At 44.8% G+C, this 20,525-nt stretch overlaps 2 protein-coding genes across 2 annotated transcripts in view; one reads left to right on the top strand and one right to left on the bottom strand.

Moving 5' to 3' along the window:
• Nucleotides 1-1,088: 1,088 nt before the first annotated feature.
• On the top strand, nucleotides 1,089-3,293 carry LOC116225021 (uncharacterized protein C13orf42). Its single transcript, XM_042703252.1, has 3 exons — nucleotides 1,089-1,511; nucleotides 1,623-1,775; nucleotides 2,918-3,293. Exons 1-3 carry the CDS (start codon nucleotides 1,089-1,091, stop codon nucleotides 3,260-3,262), a joined length of 921 nt encoding a protein of 306 aa, XP_042559186.1. The 3' UTR covers nucleotides 3,263-3,293.
• Nucleotides 3,294-7,859: 4,566 nt separating this feature from the next.
• rnaseh2b (ribonuclease H2, subunit B) overlaps nucleotides 7,860-20,525 on the bottom strand; it is a 13,633-nt gene continuing 967 nt past the window's right edge. Inside the window, exons 3-11 of the mRNA XM_031581451.2 lie at nucleotides 20,094-20,201; nucleotides 19,378-19,454; nucleotides 16,523-16,637; nucleotides 15,144-15,208; nucleotides 13,321-13,426; nucleotides 12,927-13,008; nucleotides 9,772-9,814; nucleotides 9,294-9,371; nucleotides 7,860-8,053 (exon numbers count right to left, since the gene is read on the bottom strand). Of these exons, the coding sequence (XP_031437311.1) occupies nucleotides 7,943-8,053; nucleotides 9,294-9,371; nucleotides 9,772-9,814; nucleotides 12,927-13,008; nucleotides 13,321-13,426; nucleotides 15,144-15,208; nucleotides 16,523-16,637; nucleotides 19,378-19,454; nucleotides 20,094-20,201 (785 nt within the window). The 3' untranslated portion in view covers nucleotides 7,860-7,942. The remainder of the gene's footprint in view (nucleotides 8,054-9,293; nucleotides 9,372-9,771; nucleotides 9,815-12,926; nucleotides 13,009-13,320; nucleotides 13,427-15,143; nucleotides 15,209-16,522; nucleotides 16,638-19,377; nucleotides 19,455-20,093; nucleotides 20,202-20,525) is intronic.

The raw sequence follows: 20,525 nt of genomic DNA, 5'->3' as shown, positions 1-20,525 counted from the left end.
GTGTGTGTGTGTGTGTACCACAGTGTTCCCCATCTGTGGTTTGAATCAGAGACAGGGAAAGTCCTTAACTTTTTAAGAAAATGTTCCATCTGCCACACATATTTTTTACAAAAAAAAGCCTGTCCTGCCTGTTAATAGTGTTCTGATATGCTTTCTTGTGACAGCTATAAAATCTTTGTGTGTGTGTGTGTGTGTGTGCATGTGCGTGCGCGTGTGTGTGTCACATAAAGCAATATGCATGGCAGTGTGTTTGGCCAGCAGCAACAGGCAACTCATTACTGAAATCAGTTACATCAGGCCTAATGAAATCAGTACTTGAAATGGGACCCCCTGCCTTTATCATTCATGAGATTTAATAAAGGCCATTGTTGCTGTTCAATAGGCCTATGTATGAGTCCAGTCCAGTCTATCACAAAAGCCTACAGGTACATCAGGTTCCCTTCTTTTCATTCAATAGGCTGGCTGGAAAGAATCCAAAACTGTACTTTCAAAATGTCCTTACTCTTTTCATCTGATTTGAGACCAGTGTGTCGCAATGAGCTGGCCTTGTAAGGAGAACAGCAAGGACAACATTAATAGCCTATTTCAACGTCTTTGTATTCTTATGTAATGTGATGTTAATTACTTTTCAGTTGGTTCAATGAATTGTTGGCTTGAATTGATCATTTATTAAGTAGGGAGCTCACACAATAGAGTGCTTCCAGGCAGGATCCGTGACGGCTGGAGCCGGTTGGAAGGCGCGCGGACACCTGAGAGCTTGTGACTCAAACGGGGCTCGGGTTTCCAGTTGCCATGGCACTGTCAGGTCACAGAAACGGTCGGACACAGACGGGATTATGGCTTCAACAGGTATAAGGATCCGTTGTTGCCCTTTGCCGGACTAAGGGATGTTTCAGGACCCTGGACAAGGCTCCCGACTTGGAGACCAGTGTCCAGATCACGGAACAGGGGAAGCGGAGTTACCTCTTGCCGTGAGGAAATTATTTTGTTTCACCTGGAGTTATGGGAGGCTCGTTACAGTCTGATATCTCATCTGGGTTGTGCTTCGTGTTTGACTGTTCTGGAATGTAACTGCACCTGAGGAAATCATGTTCAGGAAGATTAACGCTGTGTTCCGCCCCAATCATGGCCAGCGGCATCAGGACGGCCACAAAGCCCGCGACGACTACCATAGCGCGTGCACCGTCAAGCTGGTGCGCAGCACGTCCATGCTGGTGGTGGGTGAGACTCGCAGCAGGCGCACGCAGGAACCAGACACCACGCTGAAACGCAGCAAAAGTTCGGTTAACCTCGAGTCCACCACCGCATTGTACTACTACCAGTCCCGCGAGGACCAGATATGGCTCTACTCGCAAAACCAGAACTGTTTACAGTACCTTCAGGAACTAGTCGCGTTGAGGCGTCAGTACACCCGGAGCGTAATTAACCTTCAGAACGCGGAGCGGAGGAACTCACTGGTGTCGCCCAAGAAAAAGCCCGCCCCACAACCACCACGGACCAAAGCCACTCAGGTAGGTCTCCTGTGTCAGAGCCTAACGGGCAAAAGGGGTATTAGAATGCTGGTGTTCTCTCTGACCATGCTTTAATAACCTATTTTCATTTCCCGCTTTGGTTGTTGTCAGAGCACGAGACCTGAGCCCACGGCTCCTCCGATCCCCAACGAGGAGGACACGCTCCAGTTCCTCGACTCCGTCATCGCGAGCTGTGACCTGGAGCCCACGCGCAAGCCCAACGTGGACGACGGAAACGCTGACGTAGATTTCATCGGTAGGCCAGTATGCAATTGTGGTTGTTTGGATGGGTAGGGGCTGTGAATAGGAACTCTTTGTCCTGGCGTCTGGAAGAAAAGACACCACTCTGGACTGGATCAGAGCCAGATCAGATCCGCCTCTCCCTCTCTCCTCTCTCTCTCGATTTACCCTCTGCCCCCTCTCTTCTCTCCCTCCCTCTATCTCTGTGTGTCTCTCTCTCTCTCTCACTCTATTTAACCTCTATCTCTATGCTCACTATCTTATTTCAACCTATTTGTTTGCATGTCTGAAGCATCACCTATTTTAATTAGGCCTAGCTGAGTGGTCTTGTTTGCATGTTTCATCACTTGTTTTGAGTGCATGCTATATTTTCTTTGTCTATTCTGGTTTTATGTACTTGCTTGTTTGCTGTGCACAAATAGGCCTAGGCCTACTGCAAGTAAGTTCCTTTGTTTCAAATCCCTTTTGACTGAAAATGCTCTGTGCGGTTTTATGTTGTTTTCTGGTGCAAAATATTATTTTGATCTAGAGGTAGATTTTCTTGTATTCATTTCTAGGCTCCCACCTGTAGCAGGTGCTGATGTTGCTCTTTGTGACACATAACAATCGCTTATTAATAAGAATGGAATATAGATCAGCTAAAATAAGCGGGGTGTCTGTTGGGCCCCACCCTGTTACAAATACGAATAGGTGGGCCTTGGAGTAGAAAAGGTTGAGAACCCCGGTCTTAGACTATATGAAGCATATATGAATTCTTCAGTAATATGTATGTGTGTCTTAGACTATATGAAGCATATATGAATTCTTCAGTAATATGTATGTGTGTCTTAGACTATATGAAGCATATATGAATTCCTCAGTAATATGTATGTGTGTCTTAGACTATATGAAGCGTTTATGAATTCTTCAGTAATATATATGTGTGTCTTAGACTATATGAAGCATATATGAATTCTTCAGTAATATGTATGTGTGTCTTAGACTATATGAAGCGTTTATGAATTCTTCAGTAATATATATGTGTGTCTTAGACTATATGAAGCATATATGAATTCTTCAGTAATATGTATGTGTGTCTTAGACTATATGAAGCATATATGAATTCCTCAGTAATATGTATGTGTGTCTTAGACTATATAAAGCATATATGAATTCTTAAGTAATAGGTGTGTCTTAGACTTACTGTACTTGTTCAAACGTTCTCTTCCTCTCCTCCAGTGGCCACCAGCACCAGTGGGCATGATCTCCACTCTAACTGGGTTCTGCGAGACCCGCGCCGGTTCTCCATGGACGAGTCCCGACTGCGGCGCCCCCCCGAGTCCAGACTGGACCCTGGACCGGACCCTGCTGGCCGACGCAAGGGCCAGAGTGGAAAGGGCCAGAGTGGCACGGGGCAGAGTGGCACGGCCAGCGGGCGCAGACTCCAGCGCCACCCCATACACCTACCCAAGGTGGTGGAGAGCGCCTTCCAGACGCTCCGCTTCAAACCCAAACTCAACAAGAAGGACTGAGTGTGGCAGGGTCTGGATCTATGACAACCATAGATACTCCCAGCAAATGAATCGAACATTACTGGATCTATGAGAACCATAGATACTCCCAGCAAATGAATTGAACATTACTGGATCTATGAGAACCATAGATACTCCCAGCAAATGAATCGAACATTACTGGATCTATGAGAACCATAGATACTCCCAGCAAATGAATTGAACATTACTGGATCTATATGAACCATAGATACTCCCAGCAAATGAATTGAACATTACTGGATCTATATGAACCATAGATACTCCCAGCAAATGAATTGAATATTAAAAGCAACATTTCGGCCCCTCCGGTCTTCATCAGGCCAAGGTCTCACCTGTGAGCTGTGTGTGAGAGCAGCTCAGAGGCTAAGAGGAGGAGGCTGAGAGGATGCCTGCAGGTCCTGGACACTGGGTGGGGATAGAATGAGTGAGCGCAAGACTCCATGAAGGGAGAGAGTACAAGAGAGTACATGACTGAGATTTGTGGGTGATTATTATTTGAACGGAGGGTGATTGGTTCTTATGACTTGTTTCGTTTTTTTACCAGTTTGACATGAAAATAAGAAGCTTTACTTGGGAACTCTATTTGATTTTAGTTATACATTCATTTTTGTACTTAAATGTTATTAAGACACCTTAACAGAAATCTGTATTAATTATTAAATGTTACCACCAGAAAAAAGAACAAATTCTTGCTGAGCAGAAAAACTGATAACTCAGAGGTTAGCTTCATGCTAGCTCAGTGGGTGTGCTAACCCAGCAGAACTAAACCTAGGAGACTAATCTTAGAGGGACAGCGCTCTCACCCTAACGCCCCTACACCCACCCCTTTAGTTCTGGTCTCCATGGGAACCCGTGTTTGGGAAACTCGTGTTTCTCCTTCTCATGAATTATCAAATGTGTGGAGAACTCGAGACCTCGCTCCGCTGGGGACACCTGTGCTCCGCTGGATCCTAGACCCTCATCTTCCTCATCTCTCTTTTCCAGATTAGACATCATCTTCCTCACCTCTCTCTCCTCCAGATTAGATCATCATCTTCTTCATCTCTCTCTCACACCATCTCTTCCTAATCTCTGTATCCCATCCAATCAGATTCACCTCGATCTTCTCTGCATCCCACCCCCATCAGATTTACTTCCAGTAGGTTTGCATTATACTCATATTATTTGTTGATATGTAATTGACGAGGCTCAGATCTGACCCACAGCTAATGGGTCCCAGCCCGATGAGGGCCTGGTCAAATCCAGACTCAGATTCTGTCGAAGTAAGTGTGTTTGAGCCAGATGAGGGCCAATCAGATTCTGTTGCAGTAAGTGTGTTTGAGCCAGATGAGGGCCAATCAGATTCTGTCGCAGTAAGTGTGTTTGAGCCAGATGAGAGCCAATCAGATTATGTCTCGGTAAGCATGCTTAAGCTTCACCTGGTCAGATGCATCATACTAAACTCAGCCCTAATGCACTGCAAGTCTTTTTTGTCTTCATATAGCTGTACCACACACAACCAGCAACTCATCAATGAGGCCAGCCAGTCTGTCTGTCAGTGAATCTAAAGCTGTTTGGTAAGACACACATAGGACAGACAGGACAGACCCAGACAGACAGACAGACAGACAGACAGACAGACAGACAGGACAGGCCCAGACAGAGAGACAGCCAGACAGACAGGCCCAGACAGACAGACAGACAGACAGACAGACAGACAGACAGGACAGACACACACACAGGACAGGACAGACAGACAGACAGGACAGACCCAGACAGACAGACAGACAGGACAGACAGGACAGGCCCAGACAGACAGACAGGACAGGACAGGCCCAGACAGGACAGGCCCAGACAGACAGACAGACAGGACAGGCCCAGACAGGCCAGGCCCAGACAGACAGGACAGGCCCAGACTCCCTCTAAATGAGCATCTCACTGCTCTAACAATAAAGTTGTTGATTTTGTTAAGTCAAAGGTCAAAGGTCAAATCGAGTAAGCCCACTGTCCAAAAAACAATAAAGCGGCAAAAATAATCCTTGTTGTTCAGGCTCTCTGTTTAGTTCTGGCCATATTTGATTGTCTGAAGTCCTAAAGCAGCCTCAGGTTTCTGGTGTTTTGCATGCAGTCAGTTGCTCTTTCTCAGGAAGGGGAAGTTGAGTGCAGGTCGGCTGAAACCAGTGAAACTCTGGAGCCCACAGCACCATGAAACGAAAGATCTGTGGCTGTGCACAGGTGTCCCACTGGGGTAGGAGTGTGTGTGTGTGTGTGTGTGTGTGTGTGTGTGTGTGTGTGTGTGTGTGTGTTACACGATGTGAGTACACAACTGTTGTGTCAGGATTTCTTTTTGTCATTGGTCTCAGAAATGTACTTACATACTTAAATGCAAACAGTCAGAAACTTGTGTGAATAGAGTGACTACACACCTACACTTACACACACCTACACTTACACACACCTACACTCTCACACACACACACACACACACACACACAGATACATCTGAACTAGATTAAACTACTTCATATAGTTTAATGTACAGGGACACCAGATATATCTGAACTAGATTAAACTACTTCATATAGGATTAGAGGGGTGGTGAGATGATTCATGGGAGAGGAAAGAAGTAAAAACAAAAGTTCTGATGCACAAATCTGTTTTCTTTTTCTCTAATCTTTAATTTTGGTGAGATATTGGATCATTTCATGAAATGAAACCATGTGAAGTCTAGAGTGGAAAGTCACTATTTGGTGGAGCTGTTAACTCACACATCTGAATAGTGACGCCAATTCCACCAAAGGCCCAAAGGCCGGAACCCACTGGCTTAAGTCTTCAACAATGTGTTGTATTTTAAAAGCTTGTTTTTTACCTCGTGTGTAAAATCTTCATCTCAAAAGCAACTAGTACCTGTCAAATAAATGTAGTGGAGTAGAAAGTACAATATTTCACTCAGAAACTCACACACACACACATATACACACACACACACACACACATATACACACACACACACGCACACACATATACACACACACACACACACACACATATACACACACACACATATACACACACACACGCACACACATATACACACACACAAACACACACACAAACACACCTACACACACACACACAACCACACCTACACACACACACACAACCACACACACACACACATATACACACACACACACATATACACACCTACACACACACATATACACACCTACACACACACGCATACACACACACACACACACACACATGCACACACACACACACGCATATACACACACGCACACACACACACATATACACACACACACACACACCTACACACACACACATATACACACACACACACCTACACCTACTGCATCCTTCAGAGGTATTTGGAGATAAACGTTCCTTTTCGTGTGTACACCTCTCACTTCCATGTTTTTGTTTCACACACACACACACACACACACACACACACACCGAGTTGTCACGCTTCCTTCTTTTGGTTTCACAAGTCTCACACACACACCCACACACACACCCCAAGGTATGTACAGAGATCAAACACGCATGCACACACACACACAAAAGGATCCATTCTAATGCTGTGAGTTTTCCCTTTCTGCAGCAGCTGTGCTGGTGTCCTATGACCTACTGTCGTCAAGGGAAACCACTAGGATATTGATGAGAGCATCCGAGTCCCAACCGATACCGTGGAGTCTGGAATGTCTGAAAAACAGACGAGAGCTTAGTCACACCCACTTTGCCCTTTGACCCCAGCCAACTGCACCAGGACCCTGGTCTCACCTTTGACCTCGTTCAGGCCCACACCTGCGCTTTACCTGTGGAGTCAGAGAGTGGACCCCCACACCTGCTCTTTACCTGTGGAGTCAGAGAGTGGACCCCCACACCTGCTCTTTACCTGTGGAGTCAGAGAGTGGCCCCCCACACCTGCTCTTTACCTGCGGAGTCAGAGAGTGGACCCCCTCACCTGCTCTTTACCTGCGGAGTCAGAGAGTGGCCCCCCACACCTGCTCTTTACCTGCGGAGTCAGAGAGTGGCCCCCCACACCTGCTCTTTACCTGCGGAGTCAGAGAGTGGACCCCCACACCTGCGCTTTACCTGCGGAGTCAGAGAGTGGACCCCCTCACCTGCTCTTTACCTGCGGAGTCAGAGAGTGGACCCCCTCACCTGCTCTTTACCTGTGGAGTCAGAGAGTGTTCTACAGGTGTACCTGAGATTTGAACACATGCGGTCACATTTCAATACATGTTATACCTGTTAGCACTGAAGATGAAATCAGTTGAATATATTGTTAGAGTACAAACAGAGACCATTCATAGAGACACATAAGGATTGATATGAAATCTTTCTTTATTATCAAAAACATAGCACACATTCACCACCTCTCCCTCATGTACATTCACAGACACAGGCGCAGACACAGACACAGGCAGACACAGACGCAGACACAGACACAGGCAGACACAGGCAGACACAGACACAGACAGACACAGGCAGACACAGACACACACAGACACAGACACAGACACAGACACAGACAGACACAGACAGACACAGACACAGGCAGACAGACACAGACACAGACACAGGCAGACACAGACGCAGACGCAGACGCAGACACAGACACAGACACATACAGAGACACACACAGGTCTAGTGTTTCTCCTGCTTGACTTTAGGGCTGAAGAAGGCTGACAAGCTCTTCATGCCCGTCTTGTCCACCTTGGCCAGGCTCTTCTGAGCGGCGGTCATCTTCTTGGGCGGCTGGAAGGACACGACAGGATGGGGTTACCCTCTTGACTGAAGACACACAGCACCCCAAACCCAGCCCCGAGCAGCACCCCTAAACCCAGCCCCGAGCAGCACCCCAAACCCAGCCCCGAGCAGCACCCCCTAACCCAGCTCCGAGCAGCACCCCAAACCCAGCCCTGAGAAGCCCCCCAAAACACCCGCCAGGATTGTGCGAAAACGATCCAAGACTAAGCATGACAGAAACATGAACTGAAAAAAGAGAGAACTGCTGTTTTTCTACTTTTCCCAAAAGGCCTGACCCATCTCTCCTTCCTACAGAACACCGGCTTCAAACTCGTCTCTCCTTCCCAGAGAACACCGGCTTCAAACCCGTCTCTCCTTCCCAGAGAACACCGGCTTCAAACCCATCTCTCCTTCCCAGAGAACACCGGCTTCAAACCCATCTCTCCTTCCCAGAGAACACCGCCTTCAAACCCGTCTCTCCGTCCTACAGAACGCCGGCTTCAAACCCGTCTCTCCTTCCTACAGAACGCCGGCTTCAAACCCGTCTCTCCTTCCTACAGAACGCTGGCTTCAAACCCGTCTCTCCTTCCCAGAGAACACCGCCTTCAAACCCGTCTCTCCTTCCTACAGAACACCGGCTTCAAACCCGTCTCTCCTTCCTACAGAACGCCGGCTTCAAACCAGTCTCTCCTTCCTACAGAACACCACCTTCAAACCCGTCTCTCCTTCATATAGAACACTGGCTTCATGCAGCTGTGTCTGCTGTATCATCCTTGTTAAACCCGCACTAATAAACAAACTGCACTAATTAACAAACAGACAAGCTGCACTCATAAACAAACAGACAAACTGCACTAATTAACAAACAGACAAGCTGCACTCATAAACAAACAGACAAACTGCATTAATAAACAGATAAACTGCACTAATAAACAAACAAACAAACTGCACTAATAAACAAACAAACAAACTACACGAATAAACAAACAAACAAACTGCACTATTAAACGAACAAAACAAACTGCACTAATAAACAAACAAACTAACAAAAATCTGGGAATGTTCATTTGCACATCAAACATAAAGTCCAGTGTGGGAGCGCTAATGTGCTAGCGCTAGCTACAGCAGGTGACCCCCCCACAGCGAGGCTTAGCTCTGGACTGGTGGCAGAGTGGACGTGAGAAGACACGGAGAAACAGAGCTACTTCCTGTCCCCTTCCCCTTGGCAATGTCTCCGCTGGGCACTCACCTTGCGTGTAAAGTCAGAGCTGTTCAACTTGGTGTAGTCATCCTTGGCCTCCACCGGTAGGTCAGACAGTTTCCGCTTCTGCCGAAAACCAAACAAACATCACCAACCGATGTCGTCGCCTTGACGACGCCACTGGCAACAACAACACCTCCGAGGGTGTCTTGGTTCGATCAGAGACCGAAGAGAGAGCTACATGGGACATTCAGACGAGGTTATCCCAGAATGCCGTGCGACAGAGAGAAAGAGGAAGAGAGAGGCCATGCACACAGACCTAGCAGTTATGCTCTGCAGAGAAGAAAGAGAGGAAGAGAGAAAGATAGAAAGAGAGAAAGAAAGTAAGAGAGGAAGAGAGAGAAAGAGAGGAAGAGAGAGGCCATGCGCACAGATCTAGCAGTTATGCCCTGCAGAGGCAGTGCATGACCACCAGAGGGACACAGGGAGCTGAGACTGGAAACACAGGAAGGGGATGAGGCCTTACCTTTGCTGGAGGCTCCTGTTTAGGGCTGCTGAGCTCAGGTAGTCTACAGACACAGACACAGACACAGACACACACACACACACACACACACAGACACAGACACAGACACAGACACAGACACACAGGCACAGGCACAGGCACAGGCACAGGCACAGGCACAGACACAGACACAGACACACACAGACACAGACACAGACACACACACACACACAGACACACAGACACACAAAGAGAAAAAGAGGTGGGTCATTATCAGTCCTAACAGACACACTTTACTGCAGTGCACAGCTGTGACTAACAGACTCACTCTGTGAGTAAGGGTGTGTGTGTGTTAACATGTGTACAATGTAAACTGTGTGACTACATGAGACAAGAGTGTTGAATATTTATGAATGTAATGTAATGTAAGGATGTATGAATGTAAATGCCACACCCCTGGCACACTAAACACACCCGTACTGTACCCTAGCAACCATCCCCTGGCACACTAAACACAACCGTACTGTACCCTAGCAACCATCCCCTGGCACACTAAACACACCCGTACTGTACCCTAGCAACCATCCCCTGGCACACTAAACACACCCGTACTGTACCCTAGCAACCATCCCCTGGCACACTAAACACACCCGTACTGTACCCTAGCAACCATCCCCTGCCACACTAAACACACCCGTACTGTACCCTAGCAACCACTTCCCACTTCCAACCAATACCCAACCAGTTTAAAATGAAAGCATCAGGCCCTGACCTACACATCAGACCATTTCTCACACAGGTCCAGATGGAGGCCTTGTTATCTTGTGGCACGATGAAACTACTTAGCTGTAAACACATTGCTTGCAAGTATACAAAGATCATGTGTACTTGCAAGTACACATAGGTCATGGGTACTTTTCAGTACACAACCTCCCACTCCAGGCTGCTTAGATCCTGCCTCTGCTGCGTCCTAAATAGCCTACTGGTGTCTCTGCCAGCAACAGCTTCAGGCTCAACCAGCAGATAACCAGCAAGTTTAAAACCAGGACATGACTACTTAACTATAAATACAATTCATATCAAATGTCACTATCTTATACAAAGAGTTCACATAAGAACTCACTCATCGGGAGGCTCAAGTCTAGTTTGTTGGTCAAGCATGACTGACTGACAGAAGCTGGAGCCGATGACTCAATGTTTTTAAAGTAGGGATGCACGATATTGAATTTTAGCCGATATCCGATATGCCGATATTTACAAGCTCATTTTGGCCGATTGCCGATGCCGATATATACACCTCTGCTTTTTAATTATTGAAAAGTCTCTCCTATACTAGAATGAATCTGTTATTATGATAGGGTATTGCTGTAGATACAGGACATTTAAAAACTTGATTTGTATCATTTTAGAAATAGACATTCACTCATGAAACTATTGAAATGATTTCCAATATGGCAGATTTATTTATATTTTCACGTCACAATTTTCATACTTGAACAGTACCAACTTGAACAACTACACTCTGGAAACGCAACTTGGCTAACTTGGAAAGCTAACGTTGGTTAACTGACTTACAGTTTAATAACATCCCTTCTAGGATTTCTAGACTAATCTATGTAAGGTTATTGCCAAGTTAGCTATATAAATTCCATATATGCAAAAGTAAGCTATGTACAGATAGCGTGGGCTCGTGACATAACGTTTCACATCCCGTCAAATGAGATCATCAACTTCGCTGGTGTCACGTAGCATGCAAGCTAACTAGCCAGTGTTGTCTAGCTAACTAGCAACTTTTTAACTTCTATTAGCGCGCGACAGGTAATGTTGCAAAGCGTTGCACGCGAGTGGTCTCCATCTATGCATGTAACCTACTTTACGGCCAAGCTGTCGTCTCCTCTTCCATCTCCTGAAAAGTTTCCTGACAAATAGCATGTCAACATCCTCTGATACTGTGAAGTACTGCCACACAGCCGACGTGTTGAATTACGTTGTTGGTGCTCATAGTAACCAAAACATTTGCTTCGCGTGCGCATAATTTGAACTTCACTTTATCGGCCAGGTACATCGGCAGAAATTTTCATATCTGCAGATGCCGATAATTAAGTTTTGAAGCTTTTATCTGCAGATACCGATGTCGTGCCGATATTATCGTGCATCCCTATTTTAAAGCAGGACTGACTGACAGACGCTGGAGCCACTGACAGACGCTGCTGTTCGTCAGGCGGAGGGAGGTCATGCAGAGTGCGGGTTAAACAGAGTATTCAGGTGTGCTCTCGCGTCTCGTCTCGTCTCGTCTACGCTCCTCTACCCTACGCCTGAACTCAGCGTTAGTTCAGATCTGGGCATCGCCGCCTCTTTTTCTCCCACGAGGGCAAAAAAAAAAACCACAAAAAAACACAAAATCAGAGCAACTCCTTCTGGCACTTGTGAAGTTAGCGGATGACAGCACCACGACACAACTCATTTGAAATGGTGATGAGTTCGCATAGAGACACGCCGCACCGCACCGCACCGCACCGCACCGCGCTCGTGTCCTAGCACAGAAATAACGATGTGGAGTTTTTAGAGTCGGAGGGTCTGACAAACAGATCAAAGATAATTCAGGCGAGCTGATCAGATTCCATGATGCCACAACTTTTTTATGACTTCAAATAAGGGGCATCACCATCATCATCATCATCATCATCTTCATCATCATCTAGACTGACTGACTGGCAGGTGACTTACTTCCCACAGGAACTGGGCCAAGAGATTCTGTCTCTGATCCAAGGATGAGCCAGTAATCCTCACACAGTCTGCCCACACACACTCATCAAAGAGCCCTCTGTTATCAACAGAGCATCTCATACACAAGTCGTTTTATATCAGCGAAGGCTTGTGGACGGTGTCCTTTCCTTGAGTTCCTCACACACACTGTGGCCTGTGGCTCATGGTGATCCACACAGCCTAACACCTCTTCCTGTCTGTCTTGATGACGTTGTTATTTTGTCTCTCAATGAAATTGGGGGGCATAGCATCTCCACTCTTCAGACTTACTGACTACTGAGGTGCATAAGGCACTGTATTGCAACACTACAACACAACCGATTTCCTGCAGTTGCTCTGTGTGTGTGTGTGTGTGTGTGTGTGTGTGCGTGCGTGTGTGTGTGCGTGCATGTGTGTGTGTGTGTACATACTGTAAGTGCTTAAGTAAGTCTTTGCGGAGGTCCTCGCTGATATACTCTGACACAAGTCCATGAGCGTAGCGAAGGTAGTCTTCTGTAGAACACAGACAGGCACACATTTACATGAGCTCATCTGTACACTCAGAGATCACATTTCACAATCAATAATACACTTCACAAACACAAACACAGATCGCATGCAAAGTCTGCACTTCACAAACACAGATCGCATGCAAAGACTGCACTTCTTCGCATGAAAAGAAACAACAAACAAATAGAAATGAACCGGGGTCATGTGGTTACAATACGCACTCGCATGAAGTACCAAACACACTTTACTTTAGACATTAAAACACATGAACACAGCTATAAATAAACATGCACGCACACACACACCCACACTTACCATCCGAGGCCTGTTCTTCCTGCTTCACTCTGATGAAGGTTGATGATTTGACTCCTCCCCCAACAGAGATGTTGCTCTTCCTGAGTGTACTGACCGTCCTCTCGACCTGGAGAGGAACACACACTTTCATCACAGTTTGCTACAGGTGTGTGTGTGTGTGTGTGTGTGTGTGTGTGTTTGCTCAACCTGGAGAAGAACACACACTTTCATCACAGTGTGCTACAGGTGTGGGCTACAGGTGTGTGTGTGTGTGTGTGTGTGTGTGTGTGTGTGTGTGTGTGTGTGGTGTGGTCTGTGTTTAAGTGCATTTGTGTTTTAATTGTTATGTGAGAGAGTGTGTGTACGTGTGAGAAAGAGGGATTGTTTGCCACACACTAAGAGAGCTCAACCTCAGCTAGAATGTAAACACTGTACCAGGACATGTCAATATGAGAGAGACAGACATGTTAATATGAGTGAGACAGATGCCATGTTAATATCAGTGAGACAGACGACATGTCAATATGAGAGACAGACATGTTAATATGAGTGAGACAGATGCCATGTTAATATCAGTGAGACAGACGACATGTTAATATGAGTGAGACAGACAGCATGTTAATATGAGTGAGACAGTGAGACAGACATGTTAATATGAGTGAGACAGATGCCATGTTAATATCAGTGAGACAGACGACATGTTAATATCAGTGAGACAGACGACATGTTAATATGAGTGAGACAGACATGTTAATATGAGTGAGACAGACATGTTAATATGAGAGAGACAGACATGTCAATATGAGTGAGACAGACAGACATGTTAATATGAGAGAGACAGTGAGACAGACATGTCAATATGAGTGAGACAGACAGACATGTTAATATGAGTGAGACAGACATGTTAATATGAGTGAGACAGACATGTTAATATGAGTGAGACAGTGAGACAGACATGTTAATATGAGTGAGACAGACGCCATGTTAATATGAGTGAGACAGTGAGACAGACATGTTAATATGAGTGAGACAGACATGTCAATATGAGAGAGACAGACATGTTAATATGAGTGAGACAGACGACATGTTAATATGAGTGAGACAGACATGTCAATATGAGAGAGACAGACATGTTAATATCAGTGAGACAGACATGTTAATATGAGTGAGACAGACATGTCAATATGAGAGAGACAGACATGTTAATATGAGTGAGACAGACGACATGTTAATATGAGTGAGACAGATGCCATGTTAATATGAGTGAGACAGACATGTTAATATGAGTGAGACAGATGCCATGTTAATATCAGTGAGACAGACATGTTAATATGAGAGAGACAGACATGTTAATATGAGTGAGACAGACATGTTAATATGAGTGAGACAGACATGTTAATATGAGTGAGACAGTGAGACAGACATGTTAATATGAGTGAGACAGTGAGACATGTTAATATGAGTGAGACAGATGCCATGTTAATATGAGAGAGACAGACATGTCAATATGAGTGAGACAGATGCCATGTTAATATGAGTGAGACAGACATGTTAATATGAGTGAGACAGACATGTTAATATGAGTGAGACAGACATGTTAATATGAGAGAGACAGACATGTTAATATGAGTGAGACAGACAGACATGTTAATATCAGTGAGACAGACATGTTAATATGAGTGAGACAGACAGACATGTTAATATGAGTGAGACAGACATGTTAATATGAGTGAGACAGACATGTTAATATCAGTGAGACAGACATGTTATGAGTGAGACAGACAGCATGTTAATATGAGTGCGACAGTCAGACAGACATGTTAATATGAGTGAGACAGACTCGCCTTCTTCTTCAGCCAATCCAAAGTCTTCTCCTGACTGACCCTGTGAAACTTCAGACTGCCCACCTCTGTGAGGGACACAGAGACAGACAGACAGACAGACAGACAGATAGACAGACATTAAGAAGGGACAGAAAGGAGGGAGAGAAAGAAGGGAGGAGAAACAATGGGGAAGAAAGAGTGATAAAAACAATTGTTTCTGCCAGTGCACGTATCCAAATAGAGTGCAACAAGAATACTACTGAAAGAAAAGCAACCATTTGTGATCCACATGAAGAGGGACTATAATCAGACTCCATATGAAGAGGAACTATCATCACAGACTCCACAGACTCCACATGAAGAGGAACTATCATCACAGACTCCATATGAAGAGAAACTATCATCACAGACTCCACAGACTCCACATGAAGAGGAACTATCATCAGACTCCATATGAAGAGGAACTATAATCACAGACTCCATATGAAGAGGAACTATCATCACAGACTCCATATGAAGAGGAACTATCATCAGACTCCATATGAAGAGGAACTATAATCACAGACTCCATAGAGGAACTATCATCACAGACTCCATAGAGGAACTATCATCACAGTCTCCACATGAAGAGGAACTATAATCACAGAGTAACTACCAGACTCCACATGAAGAGGAACTATCATCACAGAGTAACTATCAGACTCCACATGAAGAGGAACTATCATCACAGACTCCACATGAAGAGGAACTATCATCACAGACTCCACATGAAGGGGAACTATCATCACAGACTCCATATGAAGAGGAACTATCATCACAGACTCCATATGAAGAGGAACTATCATCACAGACTCCATATGAAGAGCAGCAGCTGGTTTCTGCTCCTGATGGTACTGGTGCTTCAACGGTTGTTTATATTGTAAACATATTATACTTATATAATGATTATCATTTAACGGTTGTTTATATTGTAAACATATTATACGTATATAATGATTATCATATAAGGGTTGTTTATATTGTAAACATATTATACTTATATAATGATTATCATTTAACGGTTGTTTATATTGTAAACATATTATACGTATATAATGATTATCATATAACGGTTGTTTATATTGTAAACATACAGTATTATACTTATATAATGATTATCATATAAAGGTTGTTTATATTGTACACATATTATACGTATATAATGATTATCATATAAGGGTTGTTTATATTGTACACATATTATACGTATAAGTCTATGTTATTCCTCATATAACGGTTGTTTATATTGTACACATATTATACGTATATAATGATTATCATATAAGGGTTGTTTATATTGTACACATATTATATGTATGCTTATGTTATTCCTCATAGAACGGTATCCCAGCAACCCTCACCTTTCTCGTCGGCCACATGATGGAGAGACTTCAGTGAGCGCGTGCAGCTGAGGAGCCTGGTGCATCCTGGGAAGTCCTCATCCTTCACCACCTGCTCCACCGGCTGGAACTTCCCCTACACACCACAAAGTCATACCACACGATCATTTAAAGGTGTAGTCCTCATCTTTCACCACCTGCTCCACCGGCTGGAACTTCCCCTACACACCACAAAGTCATACCACAAGATCAGTTAAAGGCGCAGTGCACAATTCTAATCCTATACAGTTTTTGTCACAATCAGTGAATTGCTCCTCCAGCTCTCTGGCGTTCGTAAACAGTCCTGGTTCTGGAAATAGGAAAACGACCACAGTGGCTCGGTCACAGGAAATTAGTCCCGGCCGGGAAAAACGCTCAGGATGACGTATCAATGCCGTTCCAATCAGCTGATCTGTGCTGTTGCCACGCTGGCTGCTATGAAAAGATCTAAAAAGGTCTGCGCTCTTGATTAAAATGAAGTTCATAAAGTTTTACCGCGTCTTTCACCTCAGACCAGCAAGAGCGTGATTTGGACTTCTGGCTACTTGGGAGGCTGACAGAGGTCACGGAGGTCAACTCTACCACTAGGCTCTTCACAGTTCGTGGAGACGCTGTTTTACGTTTGTGGACGACTGGTTTTAACTTGTTAGTGATACCAATAAATAATTGATAATGTAATTACAAAAAGCTTACCTCTTGAATTAAAGAAATGTTTTATTTTTATTTTTTCATTTTTTATAATGAGCTTGACATTTACACTACGTTAGCCAACAACTTCATGGTTTCAACCTCATGTACACTGAAACATTAGACACCATAGGCCTTTGGTCTAGAAGCAGAGGTGATTAATATTCCATATTCTATAATATTCCAATAAACTAATTGATTAGAGAACACAAACACACACACACACACACACACACACACACACACACACACACACACACACACACACACACACACACGGAAGAGAAGCTCTCAGTTCTTAGAAACAATGTATGGGAATATAAGCAAACGGTTCAAAAGGTCAAAGTTCAGGAAAAACAGGAGCAGGACTTTGCATGCCTGGATGTGAAGCTGCTATTAAACAGAGGACATTGGGTCGTCTAGCAGTGTTTTCTGTAGAAAGGCTGGCCATTATAACCACTCTACAGTGGGCACAGGACCATATGCCTCAGAATATGGCCATTTGTTCAGACGCAGTGTCAGCATTCTGGTGCAGGCTAGCCAGAGTGGGAAGTCTGCGTATAGGCAAGACCTTTCAAGTGACATGAATCAGCGGATAGAACAAGCTCTCAGTGGAGAGGACGTTCCCCTCAGTGGATATGAGATAACATGAATCATTAAAGACGCCACCAACAACATATGGGAGGAACTATGGGATAAGAAAGAAGATGGAAGTCAAATCAGCACGTTTTTTTTTTTTTTTTTTTTTTGTAATTGCATTGCGTTGGTCTACCACACAATGGTCTCTCCTTCAACTATAATTTGATGACTGGATGATTGAAGATTTTCTGAATTTCTGAACCAAATGAACCTGTAGCTTGGGCATATGGGTAAGGCACTACAACCGAAGACAGTTCAATATGAAATGCTGTGCAATTGGCAGCACTGACTAGAGTATAACAGCCGATTAGAATTGTATCGTTACGTCATCTGGAACTTTTTTCCCCGGCCGGCAGAAATTCACTGTGACAGCTCGGACCTAGCCATTAACAATTCAAGCCAATCAACACATTGCTTCAGGAGCACAGAGGAGTAGTGCAATTTCATTGGCTGCTGAGCTCAAATAACAACAATCATTCGCCAGAACGGCAGACTGCATCTTTAACAGTGAAAGCCCACTAGCCACTTAACACAAACCCTATAATCATAAAGACCAACTATGAAACACATCCACATGACCAAGAACAACACTATGACATCACAGACGTCTGCTCGAGAACAGTATTGTGACATCACAGACGTCTACTTGAGGGAACACTGTGACATCATAGAAGCCTGTGAGAAGCCTGAGTATTAATGTAGCATTATGTAATTAGTTGTGTCATGCTGGCTATGAGCTATATGATGGTAGCATGGAGAATATTTTCCTGGGTTACAGGTGTTAAAAAACACAGAAATTAAGAGATATAGGGGGGGGGGGAGACCCAGCTCAGCTGAGGGGTAATGATCTAACTCCACACGTAAACATCAGACATCTGACACGGTGAGGGTGACAGGAAATGGAAACACAAACACAGCAAGGGACAGTGGCATCACCACACAGCTTGGGTAACGCGTGCTATGGCAACAAAGCCCAGCAGATCGTGTTACAAGGGAACACAGAATGCAGCAGTGACATGATTAAGATCTGTGACATCACAAGGGTGTAACCCCCGGAGATCACTAACAACACAAAGCAGTGACCGCATGAAGACGGTTACAGCTCAGCACTGGCCTTACGTACAGCAAAGGGAGCGTCCAGAGAGGAGTGTCTGAATAAAGTGGACTGGGCCAATGCTTTAAAACCCCTTTTAATCCAAGCTAATGGCTAACTGTAGCGCCACTGGTTTAGCATGGCGCCACTCCACGGAAGAGCAGTGTTATAATACCAGCTTTGCCGTAATCAGTGCATATTTCAATTGACCTACAAATAATGGAAAAAGACATCATAAGGACAGAGTGAGAGAGAGTGGGAGAAAGCAGGAAAGCTGGGAGAGTGCAAGAGAGAGGGAGAGTGGGTGAGAGAGTGTGTGGGGGAGAGAAAGAGAGAGAGAGAAAGAGAGAGTGAGAAAGAGAGTGGGAGAGAGAGTGGTGGCCCATGCAGTAACTCCTGCAGTGTCTCTGTGTCTCACCTCAGCCCCAGCCTTCAGCAGGTACGGCAGGAGCAGGTAGAGGGGGTCCATCTGTGTTATATACAGCAGCCTGCCATCTGAAACACACACATGCACACGCGCACACATACACACACGCACAGACACACAGACAAACAGAGACACACACAGACACACACAGACACACAGAGACACACAGAGACACACACAGAGACAGACACACAGGCTCAGAAAAACTGCTCTCCTCATGTGACTCTGATCTGGTAGATACGTTAGAAATGATCTTGATCTAGTAAACACATGCTAGATATGACTCTGATCTAGTGAACACATGCTAAATATGATGTCACAGTCTGTGCTGTTCTGTTTTACATCGAGACACATTCATGAATTCACCACACTGATACCACACCATTGACCTGACTGACTTAAGTGAGCATACTGAAATGCCAATACGAAGCATTTTCAACACAGAAATGTCATGTGTAGTAGCCTTGCACATTATAAATGTTGAGAAACTGAGAGAAATCTTAAAGCTTCAGTCCTACATCCTTGCCTCATAGACCTGAAAGAATAAAGAATAAAACCCCCCCAGAACCATCTGCCAACCCCACCAGAACCCCTCAGAACCCCCTGCCAACCCCCTCAGAACCCCCTGCCAACCCCCCCAGAACCCCATCGGAACCCCCTGCCAACCCCTGAGAACCCCCTGCCAAACCCCCAATCCCCGCCCTCACCTCTCTGGACTGTTTGGCCGATGAACCAGGAATGGTAGTCTTCAGTAAACGCCTTCACCTCATACAGGTCTGAGTCTCCACTGCCAAACAGGTACAGAGACGCACTTCCTGTCAATGCAACAATGTGTTAGGATCCTGCATGCAGTCAAGATTAATGAAGCAGTATTTTGGAATTACTTAAACATCACACCATTGCAATTACATCATAAAGACAACCTATGCATCCTAATACTGCATGCAGTCAAGATGAATGAAGCAATATTTTGGAATTACTTAAACATCATAACATTGCAATTACAAGACAACTTGTGCATCCTAAACACATAAACAGGACACACAGAACAGCAATACGACACCACAAACAACTGTTTGAGAACAGAAGTGTGTCATCATAGCCATCTGCACTGTGATATCATGATGCATAAGAAGGAA

Source organism: Clupea harengus, chromosome 2 (assembly GCF_900700415.2).
Source record: "Clupea harengus chromosome 2, Ch_v2.0.2, whole genome shotgun sequence".
Taxonomy (NCBI): domain Eukaryota; kingdom Metazoa; phylum Chordata; class Actinopteri; order Clupeiformes; family Clupeidae; genus Clupea; species Clupea harengus.
The sequence above is the reverse complement of the archived record's forward strand: the minus strand, read 5'-3'. Positions and strand labels throughout refer to the sequence as shown.

Excerpts from the sequence above, each read along its gene's own strand:
- LOC116225021 (XM_042703252.1), top strand. The coding sequence starts at position 1,089 with ATGTTCAGGAAGATTAACGCTGTGTTCCGCCCCAATCATGGCCAGCGG. Across the intron at positions 1,512-1,622 it reads CACGGACCAAAGCCACTCAG|AGCACGAGACCTGAGCCCAC; the intron begins GTAGGTCTCCTG and ends GGTTGTTGTCAG. Across the intron at positions 1,776-2,917 it reads TAGATTTCATCGGTAGGCCA|GTGTGTCTTAGACTTACTGT; the intron begins GTATGCAATTGT and ends CTTAAGTAATAG.